The 18,547-nt window shown below is 45.6% G+C and overlaps 1 protein-coding gene across 1 annotated transcript; it reads right to left on the bottom strand.

The window, feature by feature from the left end:
- Nucleotides 1-8,460: 8,460 nt before the first annotated feature.
- MLF2 (myeloid leukemia factor 2) lies at nucleotides 8,461-13,892 on the bottom strand. The gene is made up of 9 exons (XM_010590840.3): nucleotides 13,716-13,892; nucleotides 13,050-13,127; nucleotides 12,659-12,785; nucleotides 11,780-11,815; nucleotides 10,946-10,999; nucleotides 10,421-10,549; nucleotides 10,086-10,245; nucleotides 9,276-9,488; nucleotides 8,461-9,021 (listed from the first exon to the last, which is right to left on the bottom strand). The coding sequence occupies exons 2-8, from the start codon at nucleotides 13,097-13,099 to the stop codon at nucleotides 9,301-9,303; spliced, it is 744 nt and encodes a 247-aa protein (XP_010589142.2). The 5' UTR covers nucleotides 13,100-13,127; nucleotides 13,716-13,892; the 3' UTR covers nucleotides 8,461-9,021; nucleotides 9,276-9,300.
- Between the last annotated feature and the right edge of the window lie 4,655 nt (nucleotides 13,893-18,547).

Below are 18,547 nucleotides of genomic sequence, written 5' to 3'. Positions count from 1 at the left end.
GGAATTAAACTAGAAATCAATAACAGCAAGATAACAGGAAAATATTCAAACACTTGGAAACTAAACAACACACTTCTAACCGTGGATCAAAGAACAAGTATCATGAGAAATTAGAAAATACTGTGAATTTAACAAAAATAAAAATATTAAAATATGTGGGATGCAACTAAAGCAATGCTTAGAAGGAAACATAGCATCAAATGCTTCTATCAGAAAAGAAGAAATGTCTCAAGTGAAGAATCTATGTCCCTACCTTAAATAAAAAAAAAAAAAAAAGTAGAGTAAAATAAACCCAGAGCAAGCAGGAGGCAATAAATAATAATGATAAGAACAGAAATTAAGGAAATGTAAAACAGAAAAACAATAGAGGAAATTAATGGAACCAAAAGTTGATTCTTTGAAATGATCAATAAAATCGATACGCTGCTAGCTGAACTGATGAAAAGAAAAGATAGAAGACACAAAAAACCTACAGATGACATTGTACTTTATAGTGAAAGAATTAATGCTTTCTTTCTTTCAGGAACAAGGCAAGGATGTCCATTCTCATCACCCCTATTCAGCATCATCTCGGAAGCCATAGCCAGTGAAATAAGACAAGTCAAAGATAAATAAAAAGGCATATAGATCAGAAAGGAAGAAATAAAACTCTCCCTGGTGGCACAGTGGTTAAGAGCTCGGCTGCTAACCAAAAGGTCAGCAGTTTGAATCCACCAGCTGCTCCCTGGAAACCCTATGGGGCAGTTCTACTCTGTCCTATAGTGACCCTGTACGGTCACTATGAGTCAGAACTCGACGACAACAGGTTTGGTTTCTTTTTTATTCTCAGATAACATGATAACCTATATAGAAATCCCACAGAGTCTTGGAACTAATAAGTAAATTTAGCAAGGTTGCAGGATAAAAGATCAACACACGAAAGGCAATCATAATCGATATCACACAAAAAGCAATGAAACAATAAAAATAGCTCCAATAAATAAAGTTATAAATCTAATAAAACATATGAAGGCTCTGTATATTGAAAACTACAAAATGCCAACAAAAGAGATCAAAGGAGTCCTAAATAACTGGAGAGACACATCATGTTCATATAAGACTTGATATGTTAAAGGTGTCAGTTCACCCCTAAAATGGTGTATAGGTTTAACACAATTCCCATCAAATTCCCAGGAGGAATTTTTCTAAATACAGACAGGCGACTTCTAAAATTTATATGAAAAGACAAGGGATCTCGAATAGGCAAAATAATTTTGAAGAACAAAGTTGGGAGGAATCATACTATCTGATTTTGAAATTATTATAAAGCTACAAAAGTAAAAACAGTATGGTATTGGTGAAGGGATAGATACATAGATCAATGGAACAGAATAGAGAGTCCAGAAATAGACCCACACAAATATGGCTAATTGATTTTTGACAAAGATGCAAAGGCAGTTCAGTGTAGGAAGGATAGTCTTTTCAACAAATGGTGCTGAAGTAATTGAAAATCAACTTTAAAAAAGTGAGTGTTAACCTAAGCCTCACATCTTAAATGCAATTTAAAGCCATGATGAAATACCACTGAACACCTATTAGAATGGCTAAAGTAAAACAAACAACAAAAAAAACTGACAATATCAAGTGCTAGAGAATTTGTGAAGCAGCTGACACTTTCTTACATTGCTGGTGGGAATGCAAAATTTAGCTCAAAATGGATCATAGATTAAATATAAAATGCACAACTATAAAAATGTTAGAAGATAAAATAGGAGAAAATCTTAGTTACATGAGGCTAGGCAAAGAGTCCTTAGATATGACACCAAAAGTCTGATCATAAGAGAAAAAAGAGGTAAGTTGGACTTCATCAAAATGGAAAACTTTTGCTCTGAGAAAAACACTATAACACTATTAAAAGGAAAAAAGGATAAGCTACAGAATGGGAGAAAATATTTGCAATTTCTTATCTAGCAAAGAATCCGATGAGATGGATTACCTGAATTTGGCATCAAAATTGGAGACTCATTAACAGCCTGCAGTATTCAGATGATACAACCTTGCTTGCCAGAATTGAAGATGATTTGAAGCCCTTACTAATGAAGGTCAAAGACTACGTACAGCCTCCAGTATGTATTAACTTGAACGTGAAGATAATGAAAATCCTCACGACTGAACCAATAAGCAAGATTATGATAAATGAAGAAGAAATTGAAATTGTCAAGGATTTCATTCTACTTGTATCAACAGTAAATGCCCATGGCAGCATCAGTGAAGAAATCAAAGGATGCATTGCATTAGGCAAATCTGTTTCAAAAGACCTCTTTCAAGTTTTAAAAAGCAAAGATGTCACTTTGATGACTAAGATGTGTCTGACCTGGTCTTTTCAGTCATCTTGTATGCATGTGAAAGTTGGACAATGGAAAAGGAAGAAAGAAGAACTGATGTGTTCTAACTGTGGTGTTGGTGAAGAATATTGAATATTCTGTTGACTGCCAGAAGAATGAACAAATCAGTCTTAGAAGAAATACAACCAGAATGTTTCTTAGAAGTGAGAATGGCAAGACTTCAACTTGCTTACTTTGGACACATCATCAGGAAAGACCAATCGCTAGAAATTGACATCGTTGTTGTTAAAGTAGAAGCCAAGTAAAAGGAGGGAAACCATCAATTAGATGGATGCAACAATGGGCTCAAACATACCAGTGATCATAAAGATGGCTCAGGACTGTTTCGTTCTGTTATACATAAGGTCACCATGAGTTGGAGCCAACTTGACAGCAACTAACAACAACAAATCTACAAAAGACTTGTAAACAGAATACATAAAGAACTCTTGAAACTCAGCAGTAAGAAAACAAACAACCCAAGTTTTTTTAAATGGGCAAAAAGACTTAACAGACAATTCATCAGAAAGGCTATAATGATGGCAAATAAGCACATGAAAAGATGCTTAACATTATTAGTCATTAAAAAACCAAAACTATTGTCATCGAGTCAATTCTGGCCAATGGGAAATGCAATTTAAAGCCATGATGAAATACCACTGAACACCTATTAGAATGGCTAAAGTAAAACAAACAACAAGCAAAAAACCTGACAATATCAAGTGCTAGAGGGTTTGTGAGGCAGCTGACACTTTCTTACATTGCTAGTGGGAATGCAAAATGGTAGAGCTAGTCTGGAACACAGTTTGGCACTTTCTTGTAAAGTTAAGGATACATTTATCATACCAAAAAACCCACTGCCATTGAGTCGATTCTGACTCATAGCGACCTTATAGGACAGAGTAGAACTGCCCCATAGAGCTTCCAAGGAGTGCCTGGTGGATTCGAACTGCCAACTTTTTGGTTACCAGCCATAGCTCTTAACCACTACACTACCAGGGTTTCCACACTTACCGTATGACCCAGCTATTTCACTCCTAGGTATTTTCCTTAAAGAATTGAAAAGTTACATTCACAGAAAACATGTACACCAATGTTAATAGCAACTCTGTTCAGAACTGCTCCAAACTGGAAACGCCTTATGTTTTTCCATGGGTAAATGGATAAACTATAAACACAAAATGGCATACTACCCAGCCATAAAAAGGAACGAACTACTACTACTGCTTGCCACAACATCAATGAATCTCAAAGGCACTATGTTGAGTGAAAGAAGCCACTCTCAAAATGTTACATAGTATATGATTTCATTATATGACATTCTGGAAAAGCCAAAATTATAGTGATGCAAAACAGATCAGAGGTCGCCATGGGTTTCGGCTGGAGGGAAAGTGTGACTACAAAGGGACAGCAGGAGGGAGTTTTGGAGGGTGATGGAACTGTTCAGATCCTTATGGTATGGTGATTACACAAATCTGTACATGGGTTAAAGCTCATAAAACTGTACACAGCAATTTTACATACATCAGTTTAAAAAATAAAAGATTAAAAACAAAACAGACATACCACGTTACTGACATACTGGCATCCATGGTTTTAAATACTGTGCTATTACTTGGGTGAATTTTAATATAAATTATTATTTTTTTAAAAAAACATCAAGGAACTTATTTCAAGAATACCCATAGTGAATTATTCTGTGAACTACACTGATACCTTTTGAGTTCTGGCTCTTGCTGCACTACTAGGTAGCTGTGTGATGTTGAACGAGTCACTTCCCCTCTGTTTCTCAAGCAGTAGAATAAGGGTGGGGTTTGGATGACATTTGTAATTGTTGCTGAACTGTGTTAGAGTCATCTGGGGAAATTAAAAAAAAAAAAAAGATTCCTGCTCTTTTCTCAACTTCCAGAGAGTCTGCTGTAGTAGGTCTGGGGTGATCATTCTGATCTCCTGCCACATTTGGGAACTTCCAGAGCAGGTGACCTCTAAGGTCTCTTACCACTTTGAAATGGTTATTTATATCATACACTGAATTTGCTCAAATTAAGGTCCATTTGTTTTGGGACTCAGCTTCTGTCCTTGCCTGTTGTATGCCCTGTGGACTGAGAATTCCCCCAACCCAAATCCAGGATACCTTCATCTAAGTTCATCAGTAGTTTTCTAAGAACACCAAAACCAAAAAAAAACAAACCCAGTGCAGTCGAGTCAATACTGACTCATAGCGACCCTATAGGACAGAGTAGAACTGCCCCGTAGAGTTTCCAGGGAGAGGCTGGCGGATTTGAACTGCTGACCTTTTGGTTAGCAGCCGTAGCACTTAACCACTACACCACCAGGGTTTCCTTCTAAGAACACAGCTTTGTTTATTTCATCAACCATTTCCCACCTCAGTGTCATGTTGACCTTTCCCAAGATGTTTATGCTCCCTCTTTTGGAGACTCAGTCCCACCTCTATAGCCCTTTCCCAGTTCACCTCATATTCCATCCTCCAGCTTCATGTGTCCAAATGTCCTAGCCTCAGATCCCTCACTTGATTGGCCTCCTGGCTGGAGAACACTGACATCTTAGAGATGATTGTCTAGAAACTGCAAGCTCTCCAGATGGCCAATGACAGAGCAGATGAGAATGTGATGGATGCTGGGAGAAACCAGGGGCAGCACCCTCTTCCCAGCTGAAAGACAAGGTCTTCAGGGAGCAAGAAAAGAACCTTGAAGGGGAGAGAGATGCAGTGAGGAACTCTGAATGCTAATCTACCTCACTTCATCTCAGGTGCAGTTCAGAGGGGCTGAGCCTGCGGGGCAGGAGGGGAGCCTTCTACCATCACCATCTGCTTCTCCTTGTCTTTCTAGAGATAGATTTAAGGGCAGACAGTAAGGCTGGGAAAGCTCAGCGTCTTCACCGCTCTCTGCTGTCAGGTTCGTGGTGGTGCCCTTACCTCACCCTATGCCGGTTCCATGCCTGCCCCTACAATATTCTCCCCTGGGATGGAGGCTAGTTGGGAGGCTTCTTAGGGAAGCATCTACACTAGGTCATCTCTCTGTGCCCTCAATGTCCTCAGTTACTTTTCTTACCTCCTGCGTATTTGGAACCTGCCCTCAAATCCAGGATATCTTTATCTGTCTTAATCTACCCCTACTAGTGCAGTCTCACCCCTTCTATTTAAAGGCATCAGTGATGTCTAAGGAGAGAGATAAAGGCTACTTTCTTTTACCTCTAGCCCAAATGGAATGGGCCTGAGAGAAGAATCCTAGCCCTTTGCTGCTCCCTCAGCCCCTGAAATGGCCCAAACCCAGAACTGATAGCATAAGGGCAAGACAGGTGTGTTGAATTACATGGACTTGGAATGTGTGGGTGGTTCTTACAGTAGGTCAGCTCTTGGTTCTGTGAGTAACCTGTTTATATGACTTGGAGGTTGGGTAGGGACTGGAGAGAAAGGCTGTTACTGGGATCTGGGGCCCTTTGTTGCAGGAGGGAAAAACCCCAAACTACAAGCAGAGCAGGGTCAGAATGGCCCAAAACATTTGTTTCTGTTTGCTGGTCTGATGCATGGGGAGGGTAAAAGATAGGTGGGTAGAAGAGGAATGGAGGCTAGGGACTGATTCAAGGCCAGGAAGATGATTTCCAGGTTGCGCCTGCAAGTATTTTAGGAGTCCTGAGGATGGAACTGGGGAGTGAGTGACCATCAGGTAGCACTGACGACCAAGGCAAGGACAGAGTAACTGGGGAGAAATCTAAGGAAGCCCCTGCCTTAATATAGCAGTTGTTTGTATCCCATGCGCTGTGCCAAATGCTTTCTCTGTATAGCACACTAATTCTCACAATTCGAAGGTATGAATCCATGTGCCACTACCACCAGAGCCTAGAAAGGCCCGTTTTACAAAGCAGGAAACTGCTGTCTAGAAAGGTTAATAATCTTTCCTAGGGTCATAGCTACTAAGAGGCAGAGCCAGATCTTGTTGACACCAAAGTCATTGTTTATAATTGTATACCCTATACTATTCTTAGAGTCTCCCAGGTATCAGCCTCTTCCAACTGTAATTTTCTGGGATAGGGGAAATAATCTATGAGTCTGACCATGTCTTCTGGACACCTGTTAAGACTGAAGGCCGAGGGGATGGCCATTGTGCATGAGGCTGAAGCCAGATGGGGCTGATCAGAAGTGAAATGTCAGTGTCCCTGCTGAGTTCCTTCCCTATCTCTGCTCCCTGGCCCTCACCCCACAGAGCAGACAGGTCTGGAAGTGCCAGGGGCTGGTTCTAGAGCACCTCACTATACTGCTCCTAACATCTAATTTCCCACAGCATATCCCTGATGAGAACTAGAGTCACAGGTCCCAGGAATAAGTGCTGGGCTGAAGGGTGGTCCCCACTCTACAGCAGGAAGCAGGAGTGAAACTTAGTTAATACGCCTGAAAGGCAGGACCCAATAGGAGAGCTTATGAAACCTGTTTGACCTACCAAGACTGACCTACCAACCCTTGCCCTGCTCCAGACCCCACTCAGAGCTACACCTATGAGTATGGACACTGGAACTGCAATAAGGTAGAGGTTGGATATGAACCATAGCCTAAAATTTGCAGCTAGAAGGTACCTACATAACTGAGGTCCAGGGAAAGTGGATGACCCACCCAAGACCACATGGCTAGGTCAGTGGCAGAGCAGAGCTGAGGACTGTGGGTCCTTTGAGTTCCATCATCCACAGTTCAGCAATCCAGGTGGTGATGAATCTACATTTGACTTCTGGATTCTTTTAGCCATAGGGTTATTTCTCCTTAACCTTGGTCATGTACCTTCACCAGCTATTTAATGCCTGAGATTTAGTAACTGCACTGGACTAGGAAGTCAATATCTGGGTGTGGAGTTCTCAATTTCATCTCTCTGTAGTTAAGTGACTGGACAAATCCCCGTTATTCTTTAGAATCTCCTTGCCCATCAATGACATGGGAAAAATTCTCCCCTCCCTGAAAGAACCCAGAGCCTTCAGTGTGTCTTTTAGCTTCTGAATTACCCACTGCACATGACTGAAGATTTTTTTTTTTTAATAATTTTTATTGTGCTTTAAGTGAAAGCTTACAAATCCAGTCAGTCTCACACAAAAACCCATATACACGTTGCTACACACTCCCAATTACTCTCCCCCTAATGAGACAGCCTGCTCTCTCCCTCCACTCTGTTTTCGTGTCCTTTTCGCCAGCTTCTAACCCCCTCCACTCTCTCATCTCCACTCCAGGCAGGAGATGCCAACATAGTCTCAAGTGTCCACCTGATCCAAGAAGCTCACTCCTCACCAGCATCCCTCTCCAACCCATGGTCCAGTCCAATCCATGTCTGAAGAGTTGGCTTCAGGAATGGTTCCTGTCCTGGGGCAACAGAAGGTCTGGGGGCCATGACCACCGGGGTCCTTCCAGAGACTGAAGATTTTTATAAAGAAACCATTATCAGACTCTCCCGAGCATATACCATCACTAAAAAAGTGCCCGAGATTAACAGTGACCCATTTGGCTGGGCCAGGTCAAGCAAGAGTGGAAGTCTTGAGAAATGTGAGAGCACCTCATTCCCTTCCAGTACCACTCAGGTTCCAGGTTAGTTTTCTTCTCTGGTCTCCTTCCCTGGGCTCAAATTCTCTACAACTGGGGGTGGAGGGTTTAAAGAATTTTGCTGATCGAGTTCCTTCCCCTTGAGGGACTATGTAGGGTTATGTGGGTTCTTCCTGCTCTGCGTAGCATGTGTTCCTTCTCATGGTCCAGGGGAGACATTATGCCCAAGGAGCAAGGGGCAGCAATTCCTTAGACACCTATGAAATATGCCCTACTTTCCCCCAAAGAGTGAAGTTCCAGCAAAAAGTGAGGGAGAGCGCCTGCAAAAGAGCTGCTTAAGTTTTCACCCCCCTAGCCTAGCCCAGCTGAGTATCACTGCTTCCCTTCATCTGCCAGTGCTCTGACAATCCCGTTGCCATTACCATTAAGGTTCCAGGCTTGAACTTTGAGTTAAGAAGGCTACACGTGGAGACAGGAGGGAAGGTAAGAATATGACTAGAAGGAGACAAATGAGTTGAAATTAAACACGAGAAAAGCTCAAAAGTACAGGCAGAACCCTACTTAGTCTTTTTTCCATTCTTCTTTATTCCATAAACACCTAGTTACAAGTTGCACAAATCAAAAATAAAGGCAGAGAAGGGTATAGGGAAGATTTTGGTGATGTGCGTGGGTGGGAGAGGAGGGGAGGAGTTGGGAACGAAACCAGTTCTCTCCCTCCACAGTCCTGGATGAGGACTATGGCCCTTGTAGCAAGGACTCTGAGGAAGAAGTGGACAAAGACCCAGGAGAGCTGAGGGATGGATGGAGGAGGCCTCTGGACCCAGAGCTTACCCCCAAAGACCCTTCCTTCACTGCATGGCAGGAGCAGAATTGGAGACGTGAGAGGATAATGGAGCAGCAAAATGAAAAAATCAAGTTAGTGGATACAGGAGAAGGAGTCACCATAGTAAGGGAATTAAAGAAGGAAAAGTAGGTAAAAGGGGCTGTGAAAAGTTCTCCCTGAGACCCCCAGGGAGAGGTGGGGGCCAGCTTGCCTATTAATTTAATATTAAATTGGGGGTGGGAGTTGGAGAGGGAGAAGTTATTTCAGGGGATGATTTCTCAGCCTCTCACAGTTTGTACCTAGAGGGGGAAGAAAGATGAACACAAGTCAGAAGAAGAGAAAATATAAAAGTCACAAGTAGGGGTTAATCCCCTATTCCAGCTAGACCATTTTTCCTCTTTCCATGCCAAATAAAACTTATACTATCAAAGACAGTACTTGGTAGAAACCTGTACTGCTTCTGCCTCATAGCATTACTGACACGTTAACACCAGTACATCCCCCTTCACCCCGTGTTCGATCCCTCATGGTTCTTCTCCATCCCCATACTTACAAGAGAGGCTGAGGGCCTGGAGCCTTCACCAATCATAGCGGCGGGACTGTCGGGAGGGGGAGTCCTCAGGTCCTTGTATAGCCAGGCGGGGAGGCCCCTCAGCCCTCCGTCCCCCACCCCCTGAAGCCTCATGCCTTCGAAATTCAAGAGGGCGTTGCTGCCGGAATCGGGATGTCTCCCTCCGCCACTCATCATCAAATGCTGCAGCCTCACCTGGACAGGACAGAGACCAGATGTGATACCTGTCTACAGGTACTGGCATCTGGAGCCAGATGTAAAAGTGAGCCACAGCCTTTTAAGACCAAAAAACGGGTAAACAAAAGTGTGTGTAGAGGTGGGAGGGGGTGGGGGTGTGTTGGAGGAAGGCAGCAACTTCTTTATTTAGCTCTTCCATGGTTCCACTGGCAGGCCTAAGGCATAATTACTGGAAAAAGAAATCACAAATGAGATAACTATTCAGTTAGACCTCCCTTAAAGAGCATAGTTCCATGCACACAGTAAATATTTAATAAATATTCGTTGATTTCCAAAAGATGAAGAAGAGAGAAAAAAAAAAAAAACCAGATATAGGCAGGCAGAGCACAATACTGACTTAGGTGGCAAAGTTTGCCCCTCCTTGGTAAGGACATTGTCAACATCTGGTTCAGCCCCTAAGCTGACAACAGAGCTCCAAGTAAGATAGGAGTAAGAGGCTCATCCATAATTTTGCCCAAGGGACAGGGAAAGACAATATCTCCTAGCTCACAGGAGCTGGACTGCGTGCTACTGGCCAAGGAGAGGGAAGGGTGGTGGGCAGGAAAGAAGGCTCACTCTCATCCAAGTTGATGTAGTCCTGCCGCTCTTCCTGGTCCCCTGTGCGGTGGTTTCGGGAGCGCTGGAGGATGTGAGCCCTGTCTCGGATGTGATGCCCAATGGACATCTGCTCTAGTCCACTGTCCGAGTCCCGTACAGTCCTCCGTGTCTCCCGGATCTGGTATGAAAGTGCAAATGGCATATTCGGCTGCCCCTTCAAAAACCTAGCTACACCAACCCAGGAAAAACAAACCGCCCAAACCCAAATCTTGGGGAGAAATAAAAAAAGCCAGGGTTTCTGTAGGTACCACTCAATCCTGCTTTCTGTGGGACAGGAGAGCCCCCCAACTTACCCCGCCTGGTGCTGAGCGCATCTCTGATGTCTCTTGGTAGACCTTGGGGGCACCATCCCCTGTATTGGAGTAGGAGATGACGGTGGAGGATGAAAAGGTCTGGCAATTGCCTCCAGCTGTCATGTGTTCCTGAAGAGGAAAAGGTATGAAAGGATTGAACAGGGACGGGTTTCTCCTCTGAAGACGTGAGCCCACCCTTCAGTGCGTGTTCTTGCCTATAACTTTCTCACAAAATATGAGAACTGAGAAAACATCAGGCCTCACCATTGTCCCCCAAAGCCCTCTGGGTCTAATTATAAACAAAAAGGACCTTAAGAGATTAACTGGATACTTAATCAGAGAGCTGCTTCTTCACACTCAGGCCTGAGAGCAGAAGCAGAATCCCAGTGCTCTCTGGCTTCAATGACTTTATGCAGCCTGACCCCTTTACTAGAACACTCTTTCCCACTCCTGCCTCAGAGAACTTGAGTGTTGTCAGCATCACTGAGGACAAGGCTGGCGAAGGGTATAGGACCAGAGTCTCACCATGTTCCCAATCATGTCGTTCATCATTCCAAACATGTCCATGAAGCCACCCGACTAGAGGAAAGAGATAGAAAACAGTCAGGAACTCAAAGTCCATGCTCAGACATCATCATGTTTAGGTACCCACTGGCACATGGCTACACGTTCCCTTTTTTCTTCACATCAAATGACTGCTCTTTCACATTCTTCATTACCAAGACCAGAACACTGATGTTTCTCCTCCCGTACACTGTCGACCTCCTCCTCAGTCTCTATGGCTGCCTTGATCCAATTTTCCTTCTTATCCTGAATCCTGACTGCCCTGTTTCCCCCTATCTTTAGGAAATGTGTTAAAGCTAATGAAATCTAACTTATAAAGAGGTAGGATGTGAAATTATTACAAAATCGAAGAATTATCTCCAGTTGGCTATTCAGCTGCACTTCCCTTCTCAAAAGGACAAAGTTTGCTAGACAATTACATCTTCCTAATGTGAATGGGGAAACCCTGGTGGCATAGTGGTTAAGTGCTATGACTGTTAACCAAAGGGTCAGCAGTTCGAATCCACCAGGCGTGCCTTGGAAACTCTATGGGGCAGTTCTACTCTGTCCTATAGGGTCGCTATGAGTCGACGGCACTGGGTGGGGAATGTGAATGGCTCCTGTAAGTACAGGAGTCAGCAAATAAGTTAGCGTCTTTAATTCACAGGGCTCAAAGCACCCAATAGGCTCATATTTTAGTGAACACTCTAATAAGAGAAGATCCTGGGGCTATTCTGGGGAGGCACATTTAAAAATAACATCTAAAGCTTATAGAGTGTGTCTGAGGTAGAAGAACAATGGACAATAAGGACTCACCATTCCCAGCATCCCAAAGGGGGAGACAGCCCCAGCCTAAAAATCCATAAGGAAGAGAAATTAGAACCCACACCCTCTCTCATTACAATTCCAAACCAGGCCCAGGGTATTAGCTTATCTTCCATCCTCCTCTCAAAAGGGGATCAGAGCCCTTTTTCCAGACCCCATCAGTGAGACAAAGAACTTGGTTTGGCCTTTTGACTCTGGTTTCTGAAAATAACCTGGGCAATCAAGATGCCTTTGTTTTTCAAATTAACCAGGCAAGTAGGCCCCATACCTAGCAAACTAACCTGGGGCGGTGGTGGGGGTTGGGTGGGGTGGGACCTAACACAGTCAAGAAGATTCATTGCTTGGATAGATCCTTATTATGCATGAAGACCCAAGTCATGCACATTCACTGAGGTCCCAATGACTAGGCGACCAGGAACACTGGACTGCTCTTTGAGTTATCAAGGATTGGTAAGAACATCTGTGCATGGGAGAGGGTGCAGCAAGTCCCTGGAGACAGTGAAAATGTCTTGGTGTCAGCACCTCTCCCAGACCTTGCCTGCTCCCCATGACCTGGCCACAGGTGGCCAGGGATGTTTTGGCCCAGTTCAGGATAGCTGAGGAAGAGGTCTGATCAAGTTGGGTGATTCAGAGAGTTTCTGCCACAGAATTGGCTAATTTCAAATATGAAAAGTGGTAAATTGACGATGTTAATTATCTTCACATTTTGGGGATCAGCCTTGTATCAATTTTTATTTACGTACCTTCCTTCACTCTGAGAAGACCGTTTCATTTGCTAAGTTTTAGGCTGCAGTGCAAGAAAAATGAAGTGCTCTACTAGACACCCTCTAACTTTTCTTTGGGTCTCAGGTACCTTTGCGGCACCATTACCTGCATCCTGCGGCTGGCAGGCCTGGTCCCTGGCATGTTGCCATCCGTGATGCTGAGGAAGGGGCTATATCCAAAGCCACCTGAGAACATACGGCTCATATGCTGACGGTGAATGGCAAAGGGGTCCCTGTAGAATAAGTATACAGTATGGATGGCAGAACCACCATGCAGTTGACACCTCCCACCAATCCCACACACACACCAAAAGTCACAGGGAAACAATGACACAGGTGCAACCTGCTTCCCCTCTAAGTCAGAGCTGGAGCTGAGTGTCCAGCCATCGTCTCAGTCCCAACCATTCCCAGCAACGGGAACCCAGACATCTGTCTGAACTCCTCCAGACCTTGAGTGGGATGGGTGCTCTACAGCATGAGGAGAAGGGAACACTCACATCAGGAACATGGGATCCTCAGGCTCCACGTCCCTCATGAAGTGGAACATCCTGATCTTAGCTCCAGGGGGCTCCACACTGTAAAGACGTGCAGGCTCAGATACCTGGGGGTGGCCAGGCTTTCCCACACTCCTTCAGTACAGTATCTCAGTGCAGGGACTCTCGGAACACTGTCCCTCCCAAACAGGGTAACTGATCCCCCCAAACTCTTGGGATTCCCTACTTCAGATGTTCAACCTCACCCTCTAGGGAGAGAAGAGCTCTTCAAACCTCTCAGTGAGGGTCATGGGAAATTTTTCCAAGCCTGTTTTCTACCTCCCCCGCTAAGAACCATCTTCCCAAACCCCTCGCCAGAGGCATGCTCTCTCTCCCCCGACAGCCCTGTTCTGGATGAGAATCCCAAGTGCGGCACCTCCGATGCATTAAAGACCCCCACAACCCCGCCCCCTCCTCACACCCGGCCGCTGCCAGGCCTCCCCCAAGAGAGCCTCACAGTCCGAGCCGCGCCGGTCGGCGGCTCCCCCAGCTCCTGACTCCCCGCCGGGCAAGCAAGAGAGGCAAGCCCGACCCTCTCCCCTCACCATTCCCTCCCAGCATCCCAGACCCCGCAGCCCCGTGGGTCAGCTCCCGCCCCGGACCCAGCAGCCCGCTCTGCTCGAGCCTCACCGGTCCCCGAATCGGGCTCAGCGGCCCATCCGGCCAGTTCCGCCTCTTGGTGCGGTGCAGGCTAAGGGGTCGCGGCCCAGGACACGGGGATTGGTCGGGGCTTGAGCTCCTCGGCCTTCCGCGCCGCCTCCTCCTACAGCTGCCACCTCCGTACCCCCTCCCTCGGCCCACGGAGCCCGAACCTCGGCCAGGCCCGGACGGAAATGACGTCACGGTGGGACCGCCCACCCCGAGGCCGGGCCCTCAGGAGCTCCGCCCGCCGGTGAGGATTGGGAGAAGGCTAGGGCCCCCGGCGGCGGTGGGGCGAAGAGGGGGAGGGCACGAGGGGCCGAGCCTGTGGCAGGGCGGGGTTCTCTGGGGACGAGAGGAGGGGAGGCCTCATTAATAACCTGGATTTGAATTCTTTGGACTGAAAGAGGCTCTCAGTGAGGGGGTGGATAAGAGAGGAGTCCCTTCCTGGAGAGGGACGGGGCGGGGCGGTGCATGCTCCCTGAGGGGAAGGAAGAGGGCGTGGGGCAGGTTCCCGTGGGGGGAGGGGCAGGCTCTCTGTGGGCGACGAGGTGGAGCAGATCCCTGGGGGGAACGTTCATCTCCTGTGGGTGGAAGGGCGGCATTTCTGCGGGGGAGGCGCTAGGGCTAGTCTATTCGGGAGGAGGTGCGTTCCAGGCAGGGGCGGGGTCTCCAAAATGACGGAGGGAAGGAGGTGACAGCTCCTGTCCAGGTCTAGCGCTGGCTTTGGTAACTTTGGCTGTGCAAAGAGAATTCGGGTCGGGAGACTGGCCGCCAGATGGCGCTCTTCGGCCAGGCTGGGACTGTAGGTCCTCGGAGACTGCCGTCGGAGAGGCTCCTGGACCCTTGTTACCAATCTGTCAGAGTGGGGAAAGGCTCTAGACTTGAAATAGTTTAACGGTAATCTGCCCTCTCCTTTCTCTAAAATCTGTGTTCCGAAGAGCTGCTAGTCCTGCACTGATTTTTCTTGCCTCTAGTCAGGTAGGTAGGTCAAGGGTCAAATGTTTGGGAGAAGAAAGGGAGCTCAGTTAACCAGGATCACCCAGGGGCAGAGCTGAAAAAAGGACCTAGGAGACCTAACTGCAAGGCCACAGACTGATATTTTGACATACTAAATACCTTGCACAAAAGCTGGCTCTGCTGGAGAAAAGAGCCCTCCCCCTTGAGGTCAGGGGATTTGGACTGTCTAGAACAGACTTTAAACCATACTTATCCAAACTCTAGTCCTCCCGGGTTCTTTACTCTGGCCCTTAGCCATATTGGTGCTGTGTGGAGCCTGACTTTATGAGAAAGACTTGTTCCCAATAATTCCCTGGGGGGGGGGGGTGGGGGGAGTTCCCTAGCGACTCAGGAAAAGGTGCTAGGATCAGGGCTTCTCAGGTTTCTTTGAACTTGGTCATTATTAAAGAGGAAAAGACAACAGTAGAGACAGATAATTAAGACAGAGACTGGCAGACTGGCAAACCCAAAAAAAGAGTCAAAGACAGAGAATTAAAAAAAAAAATGTTTTTCATTTCTATTTCTGGGGAAGAGACTTGGTAAAATCATTTGTTGATCTTCAGATGCTCTATTTCTGTGGGCATCTCACCATGCAACTGCCCCTTTTCTTCTTGCCACAAACAAAAGCAGTTTGAATGTGATCAAGAGTTACCCCAGTGAGGGGCTTTGTAGCCCACATCTCATGAAGTGTGGTCCCTCCCCTTCCAGCTTCTCCCTTCTCATTCCATAGTAGTTAACCTTCAACAGAATTGGGTGGAAGATAAAACTTAGCTTCGAGCCTCCTCCTTTTCTCTTTTTCCATTACCTAGTGTCTTCTGCCTACTGCCTTTAGGTGCCTAAAGCTTTTTCTCTTCTTCCTTCTAAAAGTTATGAACCTGATATCTGTCAGTTCTACTTTTGCATGATTTTAAATCAATGTATTACCTCTCCTAGAAGTGTTTATAAATTACAGCTTAGCTTCTAACCATGAGACAATGCTCCAAACTTGAGCCTTGTCCCAGATTAAAAAGAAATCCTTGAGCTGGTGGGAATGGAGGAGGAGAAGATGCAAGAGTCCATTTTTAGAGACCCTGAAGACATACCATATAGGCAACCATCTACTTCAGAAATTCAGAGATGTTAATTTTACAAGTAACCTTTCTGCTCCCCACATCCAGAGTTTGTGTGTCTGTCTTCCTTCTCTTTTTCTTTCCCTCCCTCCCTCCCTCCCTCCCTTCCTTCCTTCCTTCCTTCCTTCCTTCCCTCCCTCCCTCCCTCCCTCCCTCCTTCCTTCCTTCCTTCCTCTCTCCCTTTCTTCCTTACTTTCTTGCCTCCTTCCATCTCTGTTCACTGGATTGTGGTAAACAAGAATCCCTCAGTCACTGGAGTGTCTCATGGATGATAAGACGTAAAGGAGAGTGGGCCCTGCAAGGGGTGATGCTAAGTATTATTAGAAAAGAAGATGTCAAAAACCTAAATGCACAGAGAAACACCAGAAATTAGCGTAACAGAATATATTTATTGTGAATAAATACAATTAAATTGGGTGTCAATCTGAAGGTATCAGGAAGGTGCTCCAAAAAGAGGGGATAGGGAAAGCAGGTTATATAGGTGGGATCCAGGCAGGGTCATCTCCTGAGGGTCATTTAATTCTCCAGAAGATCCCAATGTCTAAGGCAAAATGATGCTGATAAGCTGCTTAGTAGGCTTCTTTAACCTGAAGGTGACTTTAGGTTCAAGGTTCGAAAGGACATCTGAGGGCAATTGGCCTGGGTGGGTCACCCCAACTCCATGGTCCCAGAAATCTGGATTCCAGAATTAAAACAGTTTCTCAAAGGAAAAACAATGGTTCCTGCATTCATTGCTCTTTCTGATGGAGCTAAAGTCAGGAAGTCCTTGAGAGGGCGGATCTGGGCCAGAAAAAGGGCCCTCTTTTAGATGTGAGGTCACACCATCTGGACTGATCCCAGGGCAGTTGGATATTTGAACGGAGTAAGGGTGGGGCAATGATGTTGTGGGAGTTAGGGGAGATTGGATTTCCTGCCTGGGCCAAAGTAGGTAAGTGTGACTGAGTGTATGTGTATGTAAATGTGAGTATGTGCTGGAGGAGTGAGATAAAACCTTGGAAATTGGGGATAAGGTACCCCCAGGCGGAGAGAGTGAGTTGCAGGGTAGATACTAGTTCAGAGTGAGATTGAAAAATGACTCAGGAGCATTTTTTTAAAAATCAGCTTTTCAGTTAAAAAAATTTTTTTTATAGTCCGCATTAACTCAACAAATATTTATTGAACGCCTACTATGTGCCAAATACTATTTCTGGCTCTGGAAATATAGTAATGATATGGAGAAAAATAAAACAAGGTACACGTGGGGTCATCATGAGTTAGAATCAATTTGACAGCAATGGGTTTGGCTTTTTTTTTTTGATAGGGACAGGCAGGCAGCTGGAAGGTGACAGTTCCTTCTTTATGTAGGGTGATCAGGGAAGGCCTCATTGATAAAGTGGCACTTAAGCAGAGATCTGAACAAAGTGAGGTAAATAGCTGGGGTGAGAACATTCAAGACAAAGGAAATAGTGTGCCAGGTGCTCTGAATGAAGAAAAGAGCAGTGTGGAACAAAGAACTTGGTTTGGCCCTTTGACTCTGCTTTCTGAAAATAACCCCAGTAATCAAGATGCTTTTGTTTTCCAAAATAGCTGGGCAAGTAAGGACTACACAGGCCCCAAACCTGCCAAACTAACTTCAGGGAGGGAGGGGAGCACAATGCAGTCATGCATATTCAATGACTAGGGGACTCTGGACCTTGGTGGTCTTTATTTGGGGCCTCCTAGATCTCTTAGAAGGACCTCTGGTGATGCAATGGTTAAATGCTGAGCTGCTAACTCAAAAGTCGGTGGTTTGAACCCACCAGCTGCTCTGCAGGAGAAAAGACTTGATCTGCTCCAGTAGGAAACCCTATGGGACAGTTCTGTAGGGTCCCTGTGTGTAGGAATGAACTGGGTGGCACACGATAACAACAGATTTGTGAGAACATCCATGCACAGGAGACTGAGTGGCACATCCTTGGGAACAATGGAGGTCCCACCCTGGGAACTCTCCCAGACTTTGCCTGATGCGTCTCTTCACTTGTCTCCTTTCTGGTTATAATAAATAGGTAACTGTAAGTGTAGGTAATAAAAAAAATAGTCTCCGTGAATTTTGTGAGTCGTTATAGAGAATTAATGAACCCATAGGAACAAGGAGCCAGCAGGGACTGGGAGTACAGAGTCAACTTGGGTAGACCCAGCTCTGGGTGGCTGGATGATAGGGAAAGGCTGTGCTTGCAGTCGATGAAGAAGGATAGAAGGACCTAGTCCCAGGGGAAGAGAGAGAGACAGACAGCTGGTCTAGGGCTGCTCCCTAACGACCTGGCCTCAGGTGACCAGGGATGTTTTGACCCAGCTCAGGATAGCTGGAGATGAAGTGTGATCTAACTCTGGGTGGCTAGGGTCAGATAGAGAGTTTTTGCCATGGAAGTGGCTGTGATGAGGTATGGAGATGTGGGAAGGTGAGCCCTGGGTCCATTCCCAGCTGGGAATTACATTCATGCTGATCATTGTCATGCAGTTAGTGATAATGGCAGGGTTTGCCCACCTTGCCCCTTTTATATTGCAGTTTATAGCGCAGCTCTAACAAATAGTAATAACAGACAGAGGAAGAAGGAGTTGGATTATGGGGGCTTAGTAGGCTCTGCAAAAAAAAAAAAAAATTTTTTTTTTTTAAGGCTCTGTAAGGCCTACAAAATGATCGCTTTGGCTGTTGTATAGACTATGAGAGGCAACACAGAAACAGAAGACCTACTAAAA

Source organism: Loxodonta africana, chromosome 4 (genome assembly GCF_030014295.1).
Source record: "Loxodonta africana isolate mLoxAfr1 chromosome 4, mLoxAfr1.hap2, whole genome shotgun sequence".
NCBI classification, from domain to species: domain Eukaryota; kingdom Metazoa; phylum Chordata; class Mammalia; order Proboscidea; family Elephantidae; genus Loxodonta; species Loxodonta africana.
The sequence above is the reverse complement of the archived record's forward strand: the minus strand, read 5'-3'. Positions and strand labels throughout refer to the sequence as shown.

What these genes read in the sequence shown, in the direction of transcription:
- MLF2 (XM_010590840.3), bottom strand. Translation starts at nt 13,099, where the DNA reads ATGTTCCACTTCATGAGGGACGTGGAGCCTGAGGATCCCATGTTCCTG. An exon ending in ACGACATGATTGGGAACATG is followed by an intron (nt 10,550 to 10,945) that starts GTGAGACTCTGG and finishes TTTCCTCTTCAG; the next exon opens with GAACACATGACAGCTGGAGG. An exon ending in TGCGCTCAGCACCAGGCGGG is followed by an intron (nt 10,246 to 10,420) that starts GTAAGTTGGGGG and finishes CTTTCATACCAG; the next exon opens with ATCCGGGAGACACGGAGGAC.